The 18,497-nt window shown below is 36.6% G+C and overlaps 2 protein-coding genes across 3 annotated transcripts in view; one reads left to right on the top strand and one right to left on the bottom strand.

Moving 5' to 3' along the window:
• Positions 1 to 3,504: 3,504 nt before the first annotated feature.
• Positions 3,505 to 14,893, bottom strand: Rida (reactive intermediate imine deaminase A homolog). Its single transcript, XM_047561260.1, has 6 exons — positions 14,696 to 14,893; positions 8,532 to 8,637; positions 6,167 to 6,221; positions 5,839 to 5,907; positions 5,180 to 5,235; positions 3,505 to 4,052 (listed from the first exon to the last, which is right to left on the bottom strand). The coding sequence occupies exons 1-6, from the start codon at positions 14,758 to 14,760 to the stop codon at positions 3,990 to 3,992; spliced, it is 414 nt and encodes a 137-aa protein (XP_047417216.1). The 5' UTR covers positions 14,761 to 14,893; the 3' UTR covers positions 3,505 to 3,989.
• Positions 14,894 to 14,973: 80 nt separating this feature from the next.
• Positions 14,974 to 18,497, top strand: part of Pop1 (POP1 homolog, ribonuclease P/MRP subunit) — a 35,488-nt gene continuing 31,964 nt past the window's right edge. The window contains exon 1 of one of the 2 annotated variants that reach the window (XM_047528692.1): positions 14,974 to 15,051. The gene's annotated coding sequence lies outside the window, so the exon portion shown is untranslated. Of the gene's footprint in view, positions 15,056 to 18,497 lie in introns of both variants that reach the window. The other variant, XM_047528700.1, reaches the window with a different exon arrangement.

Genomic DNA, 18,497 nt, shown 5'->3' with positions numbered 1-18,497 from the left:
ACTATGAACTTTTGAAGATGGAATCTAAATATCACCTGTAATTCAGTCAGTCAAAAACCATCATTGTTAGCATGCTGATAATATGTGGGGTTATAATTTTAGTTGCAGAATTTGTAACATGTCAGCCTAGGTACAACTATTAATGGAATGTTTAGACTATTGAATAAGCACAGTAATTAAAGATTTCCTTTACTGGAATTCATTGGAGAAAATAGGTTACAGAGAAGGGTCCAATTATAGTTGCTGTATTAGTAAACATTGATTAGTGGTATAGAGGAAAAAAATGTGCTTAAGTATATTAGCACTTAGCCGACCATGATTTATGACTTAGGATAGATGAATAGTTCACTGAAATGGATTCTTGAAATTATTTTTAATGCTTTCCAATTGCTGAACACATGGTAGAAGTAAGAAGACTGTAAGTTCTTTTTAGGGCAGGAAAAGCATCTCATATTTCTTCACTTTTCCTATGGGCCTTAGTACAAATTTAATATTTTGTAAATATTTGTTGATAACAAATGCTCTTTATTATACAATCAAGGCAACTTCCTTATAATTAATTATAATTGGCTGTAGAGGAAATTATGGGCAAAGTTTTTATAAAATTGTTTTGTATTCTTCATTTATAATTTTGATTGAATAAATACATCATTAGAACTAATAAAGTGTTTGAATCCTCTCTTGGTATATTTATCTAAAATGTTATTACAGGAACATATATAAAATTTCTTTTGGCTCATGGTGTTCTTCAGAAAAAAGCAAACTTTAAAAATACATACCAATCAAAGGTAGGAATATGGCAACAATAAGGAAATATGGGTGACTCTTTTAGATACCTCATACTGTAAAGAGCTTGCTCTGTGTTTGAAAGGCCAACATGAGCAACTGTTCTTTTTCACATTTTATAAAATCTAATGATTCTGTTCTGATTTAGTGGAAAAAAGAATAAAAATCTTGACAGTCATTAAGTAAATTAACCTGGATGCTAGTACCTTATTTCCTTCCAGCTTTTTCATTCTAGGGTTTGATTTTTAAGTTATGACTAATAAACAACCAATTCCCTTAGATCCAACATGGCTGGAGTATCTATTTCCCTCACTATGATTATCAGTTTTGGAATGGGTCTTTCCTGATTTGAACTGGACCAATCAGAGGCTTCCCTGAGAGTCTCCTGCCAGATACTAGGAAATGATATCTTTGAGCTGGGTTTGTATGTGTAGACCTGTAGCATCTTTCCCAAGAGACAGAACCATGAGGTTTCTGGACCACATGTGTCTGAAGTCAGCTATGATTTGGAATTCTGGGTGATCTGAGCCTGAGTTCCTCTTTTGTTCCACTTACACTAGTTTGGGTTGAGTTTCCATCATTTACATGTAACATGTAAGAATCTGCATGTTAAAAGTAGAAAGAGGCATCCTATAAATATGCTGGAGATAATAAAAATATGAGCAGAAATTAATGGTAAAATAAGATATAGGGGCTGAGGGTGTAGCTTAGTGGGAGAGTGCTTGACTACTACACGCCTAAGTCCCTGGATTTAATCCCTAGCACCGCCAGAGAGAGAGAGAGAGAGACAGAGACAGAGACAGAGAGAGAGAGAGAGAGAGAGAGAGAGGCAGGGAGAGAATAGAAAAGGATCAACAAAGCTAAAAAGTGATTCTTTAAAAAGGTTATTAAAATTGGTACACTTCTGGGAGATTGATAAAGGAAAAAAGAGATGGAAAAATAGGCACTTTTACTAGAAACAGCAGGATTAAAAGGTGCCTACAACATGAAAGTTTGGAAGCAATGAGCAAATTCTGCAACATTAAGTGACCAAACTGACTAAAGAAAATACTAGAAAATCTGAATGTTTCTGTTACCATGAAAGAAATGGAATCAGCTTAAACATTTCCCCTAAAGAAAACATAAAGCTCAGTTTTCTGGGCAAACTCTATCTAGCATTCCAGGGCAGATATTTATAGCCACAAAAAAAAAAAAAATTTTTTTTAAATCAACCCATTTATTTATTTGTTTGTTTATTTTTATGGTGCCGAGGATAGAACCCAGTGTCTCACTTGTGTTAGGCAAGAGCTCTGCCACTGAACTACGCCCCCAGTCCCATAAAGTCTTTTATAGAAGTGAAAAGCCAAATCTCATAGATGAACATAAAAACAAATATTCAAACTATCACCAATCTGATTTTTTAAAAAATACTTTTATTTATTATTATGTGGTGCTGAGGATTGAACCCAGTGCCTCACACATGCCAGGCAAGAGCTCTACCACTGAGCCACAACCCCAGCCTACCAATCTGATTTTAAGAATGTATAAAAATTATATATGGGGGCTGGTGTTGCAGCTCAGGGGTAGAGTGCTTGCTTAGCATGTGTGAGGCACTGGTTTCAACCTTCAGCACCACTTAAAAATAAACAAGTAAAAGGTATTGTGCCCATCTACAACTAAAAATATTTTTAAAAGTATATACATGTATATATACATATATATAAAATGTATATGTAAATACTTATAATGACTAAGTTGGAATGCACAGTGTATTCCACATTACAAAATTATTGTATTTTACCATAGTAGCAACTTTACCACAGGTACAGAAAAAAGTTCAATAAATTTCAACAAACATTTTTAACTCCAGTGTCATCTCAGGGAAGCTTTCCCTTCTCACTGAGCTTAAAAGAGTAATTCCACACACCCAAAAAAATACTGTCCAAATCCTTTGCTTTGTTTTTCCCTGACTCTTACAAACCTAATGTTGTGTTATTTGTATGAATAAGAATGTTATGACGGCACTGCCATAATATGGCAATTTTGAAAACTGAATTGTTTGGAGGGGTTGTTATATCATCTAAGATATATCCACACAAAAGAATGCCCTATAATAGTTTTAAAAACAAAGTAGATTTATACACATGTATATGGAAAGAGATTTAAGATGGAAAATGATCTGTGGAATAATGTGTATAGCAAAGTCCCATTTACATAAACAAACAAAACCTCCAGATAATCAAGTATTTAACAAATAAAAAGTCAATGGCTTTTTATTTCTAACAGTGGATGATTCTCTTTGGGGAGGTAAGTGGACTGGAGAGTGAATGCAGGGAATTTTCCTTTTCCATCTACATAATTCTGTATTGGGATTTATTCTACAGTGGGGAAGTATTTATGTAATAGTTGTCTCAAAACAACTATTTGAAAGACTTTAAAGAGCCAGGAACAGTGATGTGTGTCTATAGTCCTAGCTACATGGGAGGCTGAGGCAGGAGGACTGCTTGAATCCAGGACAACACAGCAAGACTCATCTCCATTCCCAAGAAAAAGAACGACTTTAAAGAACAAATACAAGATGATTATATATAACTTGAATACAACACTGTAAAAACATACAAACGTAGAGAAGTGAAATAGTTGGAGATTTAACTTCATGGTTTCCTCCCCACTTTTATTTGGTAAGTATGTTTTCATGTATAAATTAAACTGTTAAAAAATAAGTGAACAAAATCACACTTAGGGCAATCTGCATGTGTATTTTATTTCCATTGAAAAATATTGTCTATATAAAATTTTGGTCCACTTTCTTCTTTACTTCAACCATTCAAGATTGAGTATGTTATAAGTAAAAGCAGAATCACATATCTAACAAGAGAACTAAATATTTCAATCATTAAATTAATAGGATTTAGCTGAATTAGGCTTGCTCTTTATTATTTTTCAGGAACAACAACTCATCTATCCTATGTGTTATTTTCTCTGTACTTCAGTTTACTTGAGTGACTATGTAATGAGTGTCCCTTCTCCCATATTCAGCAATGAGTATACATACGTGTAATTTATAACTAGATTCATTATCTATATTCGATTTATATCAAATCCCTCTGATATGGTATTTCCATGATAACTGCAGATATTTTAGTCACACGTATACTTTCAACATCAATTACAAAAAATCAAGATGTTAATTTTAAAGACGTGATGAGAGTAACACCGCCCACTTATAGACTCGCTGTTGTGAGAGGTCCTTGGATAGCTACTGCTTCAATCTCAATGCGTGCTCCCTGAAAGTTAAATCATCAAACAATGTTTTCATTATTTTGTACAAATTAAAGAGAGTTCAGCAATACTTGCTGAAAACATAGGAAACTAACAGCAACATAGTATATTTTAAATTAAACTTTTCAAAGCAGGAAAGGAAGAGGAAATATTCACCAAGAACCTACAACAGGCCAGGTTACCATGCTTCCCACTTTCACATACATCAGCTTATTTGATTCTCATAGGCAGTGCTATTAGATAGAGGATCTTCAACTCAGATGATCATATGCTGAATTTGAGGCTGATTAGCTGTTTCCAAATCAAAAAGGTAAATAGCACAGGTTTGATCCTTGTCTTGTGATTCCAAGTTCAGGGATCCTTTTACTATACCTAATAACTTATAAGTTTGATGATAATGATCACTACAAGTAACAATTAATTAAAACAATAAAAATATCTCTCTTAAATTCTATTCAGCGTAAAGTTACAAGTGTAAGTCAGTAAGGGCTGCTTCTTCATGGGAAGTAATATTGTGTGGTTAAAAGGCATAGGAAAAAGAGCTTCTAGTGAAATGAGAATACCAAACCAGGGGGCTGGGGCTGTAGCTCAGTGGTAGAGCATTTGCCTAGCATGTGTGAGGCACCAGGTTCGATCCTCAGCACCACATAAAATAAAGGCATCTTGTCCATTTACAACTAAAAAAAAATTAAAAAAAAAAAAAAGAAAGAAAGAAAAGAATACCGAACCAGAATGGTGAAATATGTGTGCCCTAGTTTAGAGAGCATTTTTCTAGTGGTAGATCTGGAATCTTTATCATGCAACAGCCAAATGAAATTTTTATTGTAGAATTAAAAACCTGACTCAAATTTATCGTTCTCTAAGTAACATTACCACAATACAGCTGCTTTTGTGCTTTTCCTCACAATTTAAGTACTGATTCTGTTATGCTCATGCATTATAAGGTTTCTTAATGTTTTTCCCCTTCATGTAATATGGGGTGTTTACTTTAAGACTTTAAGTTCCTGGGAAGCAGGGACTATATCCTTGCCTTTATTCTTAATTTCCTTTCAAAGCACTTAACTTTGGTATAGTCAGGAAACAACATAGCAATTTAAAACTATGTATATTATTCATTTTAAAGTGTACTTACTTTGGGTAAAGCAGCAACCTGGTAAGCAGCTCTAGCAGGAAAATTACTCTTGAAATCTGAATTTAAAAGAATTTCATTTTAGTTCCCAGACACTGTACTGTTAGAAAGAAGCTCACAGTCAGATTTGTTTGATAAAATATTTTGACATATGATGGCTATGATTTTTAATGCTTTCCTAAATGTCTTAGCTTTCTGAAAAAAAAAAATGAAATACATACTCTGACATTTTGATCTTGTTTGATGGGAATGGGATTTGTCTTTGAAGTGATATTTAAAAACCCGTTAATCTTAATAGGGAATGGCTCCCTAAATCAACCCCAGCCCTAGACTTTCTTTTTTGTGGGGGTACCAGGGATTGAACCTGGAGGCACTGAGTCACATCCCCAGCCCTTTTTATTTTGAGACAGGATCTTGCTAAGGTACTTACGGCCTTGCTAAGTTGCTGAGGCTGGCCTTGGACTTGCAAACCTCCTGCCTCAGCCTCCCAAATCACTGGGATTACAGGTGTGTGCCATGGTGCCTGGCTAGACTTAATTTTTAAGAGCTAGATGCCATTTCTTTAGCATCTCCTCTCAATTTTAATTGATAATGGGCATTTACTTGTTAACAATTAATTTCTCTTTAAAACTGTAAATAAGAAAAAAAGATAAATAACTTACATTGTTTGTAGATTTCATTGACAGTATTGAAGTCATTCATGTCAGCCAGCAAAACAGTTGCTTTGACCACTAGAAGATATGTACATTCTCATCAGGTTAAGCAACTTGGTCCTATTTAAACATTACTTAGAAAAACAATATATAATTCTGTCTTGATTAAAATGGGACTGAAATGGGTCTGAATAAGTGAAGTTAGAACTGTGTTATTTCCTAGACTATTAGAACAACTTTAAAAAACAACATGGTATGACACTACTAAATGCTGTTTTTCAAAAAGACCAAGGAAATATCAAATAAATTAACAGTGAAGTAAAACCAAGTTGCTCACCATTAGTGAAGTCACAGCCTGCAGCTTTCAGAATTTCACCCATGTTTGTGAGAGCCTGTAAACCAAGACAGAAAGGCCTAAGACACTGGTGTTATACTTAAATTTTAATTAAATTCAGTTAATCATCTTTTACTAGTACCTCCCTGAGTAGCTCATGTTGCAGAAAAATTCTCCCCCACTCTTTCTAGAATGCTTCTATAAAGTCAAATCCTTCTTGGTTTTCCTTTAGTGGAATGAATCTTTATGAAATGTAGTGAAAAGACTAGAAGGAAGTCCCTTCCTCAGGGTTAAAGTGTGTCAAGTTTTCAGTCAACATCTACCAAGCTGAAACAGAAATAATTTCTGGGATTCCTCATTCTATATCACTACTTTATATGATTCTGCATACTTTAAGGAACTTGCAAGTATTAAAAAGTTTTCTTGTTAAAGTAATATTTGGTGTTAGAGGGCTCCTTTTTCTTTTTCTCAAAAAAACAGTATTTGTGAATTATGTATGTTTGACTCTTTGGCTTCTGGAAAAACATCAGTATGTTACTATATCCTTAACTTATTCTTTTCAATTTATTCTTCCTTCTCCTTTACTGTTGAAAATAAATTACATTTTTGTGTGTTTTTAAAAAAAATTTTTTAGTTGTAGATAGACACAATAACTTTATTTTATTTATTTCTTTTAGGTAGTGCTGAGAATCAATCCCGTGACTCACACATGCTATGCAAGCGCTCTACCACTGAGCTGCAACCCCTGCCCCCATTTTTGTGTTTTAAAATAATAATTAATCTAAATAGGTACTACATGAATAAGACAAAAGTCTAAAAGCTATGAAAAAGCACATTCAGTGAAATAATGTATCCTCTCCTTACTTTCCTGTTACCCAGGGTAATAAACTGTTTTTAGTTTCTTATGCATCCTTTTAGAGAGTTCATGCTTATGCCAGCATAAATGAATATACTCTTTTTTTTTTTGGTACTGGGAATTGAAACTTGATGTACTTAACCACTGAGCCACATCCCCAGCCCTTTTGTTATATTTTATTAGAAACGGCATTTTGCCAAGTTGCTAGGTGCCTTGCTAAGTTGTTGAGGCTGGCTTTGAACTCACCATCCTCCTGCCTCAGCCTATTCTTAAACACACAAACATGCACACTTGGCACCATATTGTGCATGCTGTCCTGCTCTTGGTTGGATATTTTTAAAAAATTTTTTTAGATATTGATATACCTTTATTTTATTCATTTATTTATATGCAGTACTGAGAACTGAACCCAGTGCCTCACACATGCTAGGCAAGCTGTACCACTAAGCCACAACCCCAGTCCCTCTTGGTTGGTTTTTATCATGTAACAAATTATCTTTGAGATCTTTCCTTAGCAATTTATTTGTATGGATCTAGCATGATTTAATCAACCAGTTCTTTATGGAAGAACTCTTAGGTTATTTTCTATCTTTGGTTATTACAAACAACTTAGTGAAAATATTAAATTATAACTTAATTCTGTTATTAAAATATAATTGGATTCCTCATTCTTTTTATAAAACACACTGTGCGTAGCCAGGTGCGGTGGTGCACACTTATAATCCCAGTGACTTGAGAGCCTGAGGAAGGAGGATTGCAAGTTCAAAGCCAGCCTCAGCAGCTTAGCAAGACCCTGGCTCAAAATAAAAAGTAAAAGGGCTCAGTAATTAAACACTCCTGGGTTTAATCCCTGGTATCAAAAAACCCAACCCAACCCAACCCAACCAACCCAACCAAACACAGTGTGTGTAATTGTTAATATTTTTTCCTTAGTAACAAATCTGACTTTTTACTTCTGTGATGGTGGCTTTACTTTGTGTGCGTTGGTGATCAGTGGCCCTGAAAAGAAAATTTCCCAATTCACATGGAAGTGGCAACATGTTACTTGATTTTGATAATTCTGGTTTAAAGTCACCTTAGAGATTAGGAGATGGGATACTTTTTTTCCTTTTTGGTACTGGGGATTTAACCCATGGGCACTTTACACCGAGCCACATGTCCAGGCTTTTTATAATTTTGAGACAGGGTGTCGCTAAATTGCTGAGGGCCTCCTTAAGTTGCTGAGGCTGGCCTGAAACTTGTGATCCTCATGCCTCAGCCTATTGAGTAACTGGGATTACAGGTGTGTGCCACTGCATCTTGGCAGGAGATGGAATATTCTTTTTTGGTTGTTAAATGGTTCACTAAATTTCCAAAGCTCTTCAATCAAAATCTGGCTTAAGTCAAGTAGTGAACAGCTTAAAAGGCATTTATCTGTTAATGTCTGTAACACAAGTCAGGTGGGGGGTTATTAATATTTTTTGATATTAAAAAGTAGCAGCAAGGAAAATTCAAAGGTGGAAAATGACTTACTTGTTTAGTTTCTGCTGCTATCCCTCCTGGTACAAGCTGTCCACTAGAAGGGTCCATGCCTATCTGTCCAGAGATGTAAATGGTCCTGTCCACTAACACTGCTTGACTGCAATGAACAGAAAGCTGATGTATATATAAAATATAAACATAAAATGCATTGCTAAAAGAATCCTTTGCTAGGACACAAAATGTACAAACTATAAAATAAAACATGATAAATAAGACTTCATTAAAATTTTAAAAAATTATCATTAGACATCTTTGAGATAATGAAAAGACAAATCAAAGACTGGGAGAAAAATATTTGCAAAACATCCATCTAATAAATGACTTGTAGGTAGAGTATATGAAGAACTCTTTTTTTTCTTGTTCAATTTTTTTTTTTAATTTGTGAAGGACTCTTTAAATTCAATAGTATTAAGATGAACAACCCAATTTAAAAAAATGGGCAAATGATTTAGACACTTCACAAAAGAAGACATGAAGAGCTAAGAAGTACGTAAAAGATGTTCAACATCAGTCACTAGAGGTATGTAAGCAGAGCAAACCATAACAATAAATGTATACACTTCACTCATAATAACACAGGTTGGTGAGGATGTGGAACAATAAGAACCTCATATATTGCTTGTAGGAATGCAAAATAGTATCCACTTGGGAAAATTTGGGCATTATCTTAAAAATTTAAACATACACTTAACACACAACTTAGTAGTTTCTTTCCTAGGCAACTAAATTTCCAAATGAAATGAAAATGTACATCCAAAGCCTTTACATGAATGTTTAGAGCAGCATTGTTCATGATGGGAAAAAAAATCACTAAGATCCAATTGTTTGATTTCAATTACAGGAATTTTAGACTTTCTTTCTCCTCACCTCCATTACTAGGGGCTGAGGCCAGGGCCTCAGATGTGCTAGGCAAGTGCTCTATTACTGAGTTACATCCAAGCCCCTATATGAAATTTTTGAAAAGACAAAATGGTAGCAAAAAGTAGATTAGTTGTTGGCTGGGTCCAAGGGTGAGGACTGACCACAAACAAGTTTGAAGGAATTTTCTTTGGCGGGGTGTGTATGATGAAAATGTTCTAAAATTTGATTGCAGTAGTGGATATGACTCTATATGTTTACCCAAACTCATGAAACTCTATACCTAAAAGTGTTATTTTTATAAGTAACTTACACATCAGTTAAGCTGTAAAACAGAAAAATGCAATGCCAAGAGCACTCAAAAAAGTATGCTTCCCAAGTTTCTTCATGCATATATGAATAAAACAAATATGTATTTTCTCCCTCCTTTTACACAAAATATAGTAAACACTACTGAACACTTGTTTTTTACACTCGACAATATATCACAAAGATCTTTCTATAATTATATGTAGAATTTTTCCTTGATTTTTTAAAAACAGCTACATAATACTTCACTATGTATACTTTGTTTACCTGGTCAACTTTACATCCAATATTTTATTACAAATCAAGCTACACTCAAAACTATCACATAAACACACACTTCCACTAAGCAAGTAACCAAGCCCATATCCCAGGGATCCTCTGGTTGAGTCTTTCTTACACCAGTACAGTAAATTGTCTCATAGTTCCTATATCCCAGGGTATCCTAGACTCTAAACTCCTTGAGGGTGGGGCTAGTGTCTGGTAATGTTTCTGTAGCTGTGCAGGAACTAGTTGATCCCTTGCACATACATAGCAGGCATGCTATAACTACTTGCTGATATTGTGCTTTCTCACTACGTAGTAGCATAAACAATTTTGGCTATCAATATCTTTTTAGGAGTATCTGTTGGTTCATGATGTGGGTGGGCTTTGGAGAGCTGAGAAGATAGACTTAAATTTAGTAATAGGATTAAAATAGTCAAGGAAGTCTTTTCAACTATTTGGCTCTCAGTCTAATTCCCAAATAAATAACTTTGAGCTTGTTAATTTGTAACCTTTTCTCAGGTTGAACAGTACCATTAACTAACATGTCTGTTAACTCTTATGTAAAATTAGGCCATATGCTCTAGGCCCTTTGCAAAGTACTTTCAGTTCTCCCCATATCTGAAACATACTATAAGCCTGTATGTATTATCATTTATCAAAAACTTTGTAAGAAATCCACTTATTTCCAGAATATTACAAGAACTGGAATTCAGACTATCTGAGTTTTGTGAGTCATCTCTTAGAGACTTAAAGAGGTTTTGTTCACAAAAATTAGAAACTTGATTTTTTTTTTTTTTTTTTCGTGATGCTGGGATGGAACCAAGAGCCTAGTGCACGCTAGGCAAATGCTGGGAGTATACCACTGTACTCTGAAACACCCCCAGCTTACTTGATACTATCTGAGTATAAGAATCCTACTATTCACATAGATAAGTTGTTAGGTTCCAAAAATTTAAAAGTATGTTGTTCTACTTCCAGGTCAAAGGGTAATAGCACTTTCAAAACCATTAACTCTCATGTCGTAATCTATGTCGCATTATGATTGCTTGGGGGTGTGATAGCAAAATGGAAAGCAACGCAATAGCATCATGATGTTGCAATATCTCAAGGTTCTGTCCTGAAGTATTTCAGAACGTGTTGAACTTATTAGCTAATTAATGACAGCACCCCATCCATCTCAAGGTCAGGCACTGACTGTTCAACACACTCGAATTCTTTCTGGAGAGGACCCAGAATTTTCAAAAACTGTACTTGCTACAAACTTCATGCAGAAAAACTCTTCTTTCCAAATGGTTCTTAAAATATGTCCAATTAACTTTATTAAGATAAACAGTTGGAGTGTGTTTTTCTTCAACATAAAATACTGAAAATAAGGTCCGTTTTTAGTGATCTGTGTTTGTATTTGGAGACAAGGTCCTGGAAAGTCTTTATCATGAAGCTAATGGCCTTTCAGTCACACGGGCACACTCATAGATTCCCCTCTGTTCTGTTAGCAGCTTTATAAAGACAGTTCACCACCACCACCTCCAAGTCAATGAAGAATATTAATGATGTGTTTTCTTTCTTCAACAAAGAACACAGTATTTCTAAATAGGTCAACAGAGGTGAATGCTTTTTTAGCAAGTTCTGGGACAAAGTGTCTTTTATAATCACTTTGGTTTTTGTTAAGGGTCACTTTTGTTCTGAGGTAAAAAAGTGTTACTCTAAATGCTATCACTATGAGAGAGTTTAGGGCAGAAGAAGAAAAAAGATTATTGATTTTTGGTTATATTGAAATATCTCCTAACTATACTCTCTTTTTTCCTCACTATCTCTATCCAAATTATTCTCAGAATTCTCTTCTTAGAAGAGATCTGGTTGCCAGGCGTGGTGGTACATGTCTGTAATCCCAGAGGCTTGGGAGGCTGAGGCAGGAGGATCACAAGTTCAAAGTCAGCCTCAGCAAAAAGCGAGGCACTAAGCAACTCAGTGAGACCCTGTCTCTTAAATAAAATACAAAATAAGGCTGCGGAGGTGGTTCAGTGGTTGAGTGCCCCTGAGTTCAAACCCTGGTACCTCACCCCCACAAAAAAAAAAAAAAAAAAGAGAGAGAGAGAGAGAGAGAGAGAGAGAGATAGAGATATCTGGTTATGTTACTTCCGGCTCAGAAACACCTATGGCTTCTCACTACATACAAAATAAACTCTTCTATTAGCAATGGAAACCATCATAAACTGAACTCTCTGATAAAATCTAATTTCTGCCATTTCCTATTTAATCCCTACAGTAATATTATGAAATAATGTTATAGTTATGTCCATTTAGAAGACTAAGAAAACTAAGAAAGGTTAGTCAGACTAGCAAGGTCATACAATTAAAGACATGTAAAACAAAAAATTCAAATCTGAAATCTGACTTTTCTTTGGGTACTGGGGGTTGAACTCAGGCACACTCGACCACTGAGCCACATCCCCAGCCCTATTTTGTATTTTATTTAGAGACAGGGTTTCACTGAGTTGCTTAACACCTTGATTTTTGCTGAGGCTAGCTTTGAATTCTTGATCCTCCTGCCTCAGCCTCCCCAGCCGCTGGGATTACAGGTGTGTGCCACTGTGCCCAGCTATAATTCGATCCTTAAGGAGTTATTTCCCAAAGGGTCAGTCACACACAGTGAAATGAAAATTATTCCCCTTTCAATTCTCTTTCAATTCTTCTATGCTGAGGATAGCAAACTAAATGATTAAGATCAATTTCTGGAGCCCACTGCCTAAAATTCAAATTGTTAGGCCACTTCTCAGTGGTCTTCTATTTGGAATGCTCTGCACTTCATAACATCTTGTTGATGTCTTTAACTTAAAAATCAAACTTTACGACACTACTATATGTGACAAAACCAATCTTCAAAACCCAACTGAGGGACTACTTCTCATAAGGAGCATCCCTAAATCTTTTTCTTTCTTTGCCCATTAGAATTATTTTGTCTTTTTCTCCTCTTCCCCATTTATTCCTTTACCAATACATTTTATTTCAACCTTACTATAATAATTACTTTTCTGCCACATGACAGCTATTTCTCATGGCAGTGTGGTAGAGAGAAGGGAGCTAAGGCTTGAGTTCAAAGCAAGTTGTCACTTACAGATTAACTGACCTTGGACAATTTGACTTTGTCAAGCTTCAGTTTTCTTTTTGTAAAATATGGTAGGAATGAATAGAAAAAGGTGGTTGCCTCAGTGACTGCAGTAAAGCCTGCACTAAACTAACTTTTCTTTTTCTTTCCCCCATATGTGTGAAGGCCTTTCACAATGGATTGCTTCTTATGCATTTTTGTATCCCTCAACATACCTCTTCAACATATGTCGGTCATAGTTCAAAATGTTCCAGCTATAGAAATTTTCTAGTTTTGCTTCTTTTAACAGTGAACAGACACTATATACATATTTAAAAAATTTTTTAGTTGTTGATGGACCTTTATTTTATTCACTTATTTATATGCAATACTGAGAATCGAACCCTGTGCCTCACACATGCTAGGTAAATGCTGTACCACTGAGCCTCAACCCCAGTCCAGACACTATATTTTAAAAAAGAAAAATGGTTATAGGTTATACTTTAGTGAAGAATTTAAAATAACAACAATTATGTTGGAAAAAAAGAATCCAAGAATGCATAGGATAAGATCCAATGGTTATCTTTGTTGTGATTTGCATTTATTTGCACAATGAATTCATAAATATCACAAAGCACTCCTAGTATGTTGTAAAAGCCAGGGGCTTGGGTAGGTGTGCAGGGATTTGCAAAGCATTTCTAAGGTCTCAGCTGTCCCTATAAAAGATAACCACATCTGGGACGGGATTTACTCCTTCAGATTAAGAGGGTTATATGAGTAGGGAGTGGTGGTACGTGCCTATAATCCCAGCTTCTTAGGAACGTTGAGGCAGGAGGATCACAAGTTCCAGGCCTGCCTGGGCAATTTAGCTAGACCTTGTCTCAAAATGGAGAAGGAAAAGGGCTGAGGCTATAGGTCAGTGATAGAGCACTCCTGGGTTCAATCCTCAGCATGGGAGTTTGGGGGAAGAAAAAGGTTAAACCAACACTCAAACATTAGGCTAAGTGAAGAAGCCAGTCACAGAGGACTACACATTGTATGATTGATTCATCTGTAGGAAAAGTCCAGAACAGGTAAATCCAGAGATGGAGAACGATGCATGACTGTCAGGGGCTGGGGGCGGGGGAGAATGGAAAGAGAAATGCTAATGTTTCTTTGGGGGTGATGCAAATGTTCTGAGACTAGAAAGCCATTAGGACTGCAGAACTTTTGGAATATGGTAAAAACCACTGAATTGTACACGTTAAAGCGATGAATTTTGTGGCTTATGAATTCTATCTCAATAAAGCTGTTACCGAAGACTAAACAAACAAACAAACAAAAAAACCCCGCAAAATAGAAACTGCTAAAGTAAAAACCCGGGTCAGACCACATCTAACTAAAGAAAGCGTTCTGGCAGGCTGAGCTCCCAAGCGAGGCAGCCCCAGGTGAGGGCAAAGTCCCTAAAGAGCAAGTTGCGGTCTCACGGGGGCTCCAAACTCTTAAAGGGGCTGCGGGAGCGCTGCCCCTTTTCTGGGCTCAGCTTTCTCGCGCGACTGATGGGGTCTGTCGGAATCCTGGAAGCCTGCCCGGGGCCCCAGCTCCGTCCCCACCACCTCGCAAGCCTCTTGTCCCTCAATGCTCCTACAAGCCACTTTACCTGTAGGGACCAATGGCCCCTGGGGCTTTCGCGGTGCTGATCACTTTTCTGATCAGGGACGACATATCTAGTCCTTTTTCTCCTCACGTCCCTCCAGGAGAAGAAACCCCTTCACCAGCCCTGCCTGCTACTTGTCCCACAACTGACCAGCCCCGGGCAGACTCTGCCCGAGGGCCTGCGGGAGCGGGCCCGCTGGGTATCCTGGGAGCTGTAGTCTGCGCGCGACTCCGCGCCACGTGGAGGAAGCGGCCGGGCCGGCGCATGCGCCCTCCAGCTCGCTCGCCGCGCAGGTCGCCTCTTGAGGGGACTGTCGCAGAGGCTTGTCATTCTGACCCCAGGAGCCCTCAGAACGTCGGGTAGGTAGGTCGTGAAGCATTGGTGCTTGCTGCCAGGGTACTCGAATTTGGGGGTAGTGTGTGTGCCTGTCCCCGCCCCGGCTTCCCTGCGCGTGGTCTCTCTCTCAGTGCAGACCTTTTATTTCCTCCCTGCCTGCGCCCGGGACCCCTCTTCCCTGTCCCGAACCTTCTCGTGCACCACGTCTGGTTATTTCCCCGCATTGCCCCTGCAGGTGGAAGCCGTCCTGAGAATCAATGGGCTTGCACCCCAAGGGCCACCCTAAAGGATGAGTCATTCAGGGGAGAACGCCGACTGGCGTTGTTCTTCTTCCCACCCCTCCCAAATTCTCTAGTGCTTCTCATACTTTAAAGGGTTTCCTTCGATCTGAACAGAGCTGTAGGATCTGGGATCTGACTGGAAAAAAAAAAAAAAAAAAAGAGCGATCTTGCTGTGGCTAGCAGCCCCAGAATTGGTCTCTGAACAGGTCATTCTTTGTCAAAAAGGAATGGTACTGCGTTAAATATCTCCTATCTTGTTAATATATGTATTACAGGCACGCTCCATTTCATTTATGAAATGCATGTGTACATTATATATATACATTATATATATGTACATTATATATATGTACATTATATATATATATATTTATAGTGTATAAACATATATTTATATAAAACTAAAAAAAGGTGAGCACTCTGTCCTCCCTGCTTTCAAAATATTCTATAAGAAAATCCCCTTTATTCCTCTCATTTGGCCTACAAGGTTTTACTTTCCTACTTCTGGCTCAGGAACCTTCAAATCTTTTTCATAGGTTTAGATCTCCAGCCTGGAAGACGAGATCTTAGAGTCTGACCTTCCCTAGCCTATTCAATTTCATCCTCTTCTCCTCTGTCTTCCCACTCTTGTCATCCTTTCTGAATCCTGTGTTCACACAGTAGATTCCTGAATACTCTTTCTTCCCATCTGCCCAAATTCCAACTAACTGAAATTCTATGTTCTTACTGACTTTTTCTGCTGACATACATTGTTTTCTTTCTCATTTCCAGTTTCCTGTTTTGCTATACTGCAAAATAGAGTATTTTATTATATGTGGTCTTATTTTCTAATTATTTTGTGTTCAAAAAATGGTGAAGAGACCCAGACTGCCTGGTTTGAATCCCAGGACAGTCATAAGCTTAGTGGATGTGGGTGGATTATAACTGCTTTGGTTTTAAATTTCTTCATTTACAAATGAGATAACTCTAGAATCTCTCATACAGTTGAGAAGATTAAATGAAAATAAGGCATGTAGAACAGTGCCTGGCACAGAATTCTGTTAATGTTGTCTATTTAAGATGACAATTCTTTAAGGAAAAAGACCACATCATGATACTACTGTGGTGTTACACATGACCTGAAACTATTAGACACATTGTAGGTACCCCAAAGCTTGTTATATTGGTTAAACTGTATAATTAGGAGACGATTTTTATTTATAAAATAATTCACTATATGATTCTTTAAATAAGGAGCTCTTGGAGCATTACAAATAATTTGTGTAAAATATTACTTGCGAAACAAGGTGCTTAAGGCAGATTTTATATCAAGTAGGAATATCCAACTTTTTAGATCTGGAAGAAGAATGGAGATTATTTGGTTTGTTCCTATATTCTCAAACTGGAGTACACCGTACGTGGGTGTATCTGTTCAACCTGAGATTCTAAGCTCTATGTGAAAACATAACATGTCCATTTTATTTGAAGATTTGAGGAAAGCATTTTTTTGAATACTTGAATTTTATTTTTAATTTTTAAATTTTTTATTTTTAGTTATACATGACAGTAGAATGTACAGTGTATTTTGGCAGAATATGTATACATAAAGCATAACTTATTCTATTTAGGTTCCCACTCTTGTGATCATACATGATATAAAGTTATCCAAGTCATGCAGTGCATACGAATACAAGGCTTGGAAAGTTATGACCAGATAATTCTACTGTCTTTCCTGTTCCCCTTCCTGCTCCCTTGGTTTCCCTTTGTCTAGTCCAATCTATTTCTTTTATTCCTCTCCCCAGTCTCCCTTATTTTGGGTTAGCATCCACAAACCAGAGAGAACATTTGGCCTTTGAGTTTTTGGGATTGGCTTATTCCACCTTAGCATGGTATTCTTCATTTCCATCCATTTATCAGCAGATGCCATAGTTTCATTCTTTATAGCTAAGTAATATTCCATTGTGTATATATTACATTTTCTTTATCCATTTATCTGTTGAAGGACACCTAGGTTTCCATAGCTTGGCTGTTTTGAGTTGAGCTGCTATAAAATGGATGTGGCTGTGTCACTGTAATATGCTGTTTTAAAGTCTTTTGGGTATAGAATGAGGAGTGGAATAACTGGATCAAATGGTGGTTTCATTCCACATTTTCTAAGGAATCTACATACTGCTTGGGGAAAGCATTTTTGTAAAGCTGACATATTTAATACTCAATAAAGTTTTGACTGAATGAATATGAGAAAAAAGGCAAAATAGAAAAAAGAAATGAATGAACATGAAAACAGATAGATTATGAATATTAAGAATAGATGTAAAATTCACTTGAGTGTTATAAGCATTAAGATTCCTTCTGGAAGCTGTTTTAAGTGAAATCTCAGACCTCAGAGGATATTCTTTATTCATTCTCTTCTGCTGTTAGAACTGTTTGAGGACTGCTGCTAGCTAGTGTGCTCATTTTTTAGTCTAGAACCAAAGTTCAGAGATGTTGTATCCCAAGGTTACTGTAATGTCCCAACACCAGCCTGCCTTTGGCCCATTCTAATCCTGATCCAGGGATCCTATTGTGGTGTTTTGTCTTCTTGGGTAAGTTCTGGATTCAAGTAGGTAACAGTCGGTGGACTAAATTGTTTTGTAAACTATTTTGAATGGTTCTTAATACAAACTCTGAATCATGTGTTTCATTAGCCAACCAGTTATGCAGAACTCTACATTCTACATATTGTTTAATTTAAAAAATATTTCAGAGTGTAGATATATTATTTAAGAATGATAGCAACTATGATCATTTAGTTTGTACAAAGCCCTATGCTGAGTTATGTATATGCATTTTGTAAAGCCAGTACATATATGTATATGTGACTTATTTAATTCTCACAACTACCTTGTGATCATTCCCATTTGTATAGGAGAAGATTGAGATTCAAAGAAGGAAAGTAATTTTCCTACAATTATGTAAACTAAAAATTGTTAAGCAGGTCTTTGAATCCAAAACTTTCTAAACACTACGCCACTCAGGCAACTCTTGATTTTGTATGTGTATTGCACTGGAAAAGTGGGTAATGAATGGGGTGGTAGCTAATCGAGTAGCTCTCTGTAGGAGTGGTTTAAATCCTGATATGGGATTTTGGAAGTTAGTACAATATTTTGGTTAGCATAATGATTGGGGTAACACTCCTGGTATTTGTTGGCCAGGGTCAGGGATGTTAG

The sequence above is a fragment of the Sciurus carolinensis genome, chromosome 1 (assembly GCF_902686445.1).
Source record: "Sciurus carolinensis chromosome 1, mSciCar1.2, whole genome shotgun sequence".
Lineage (NCBI taxonomy): Eukaryota > Metazoa > Chordata > Mammalia > Rodentia > Sciuridae > Sciurus > Sciurus carolinensis.
This window is presented reverse-complemented; position numbering and strand designations above follow the sequence as displayed.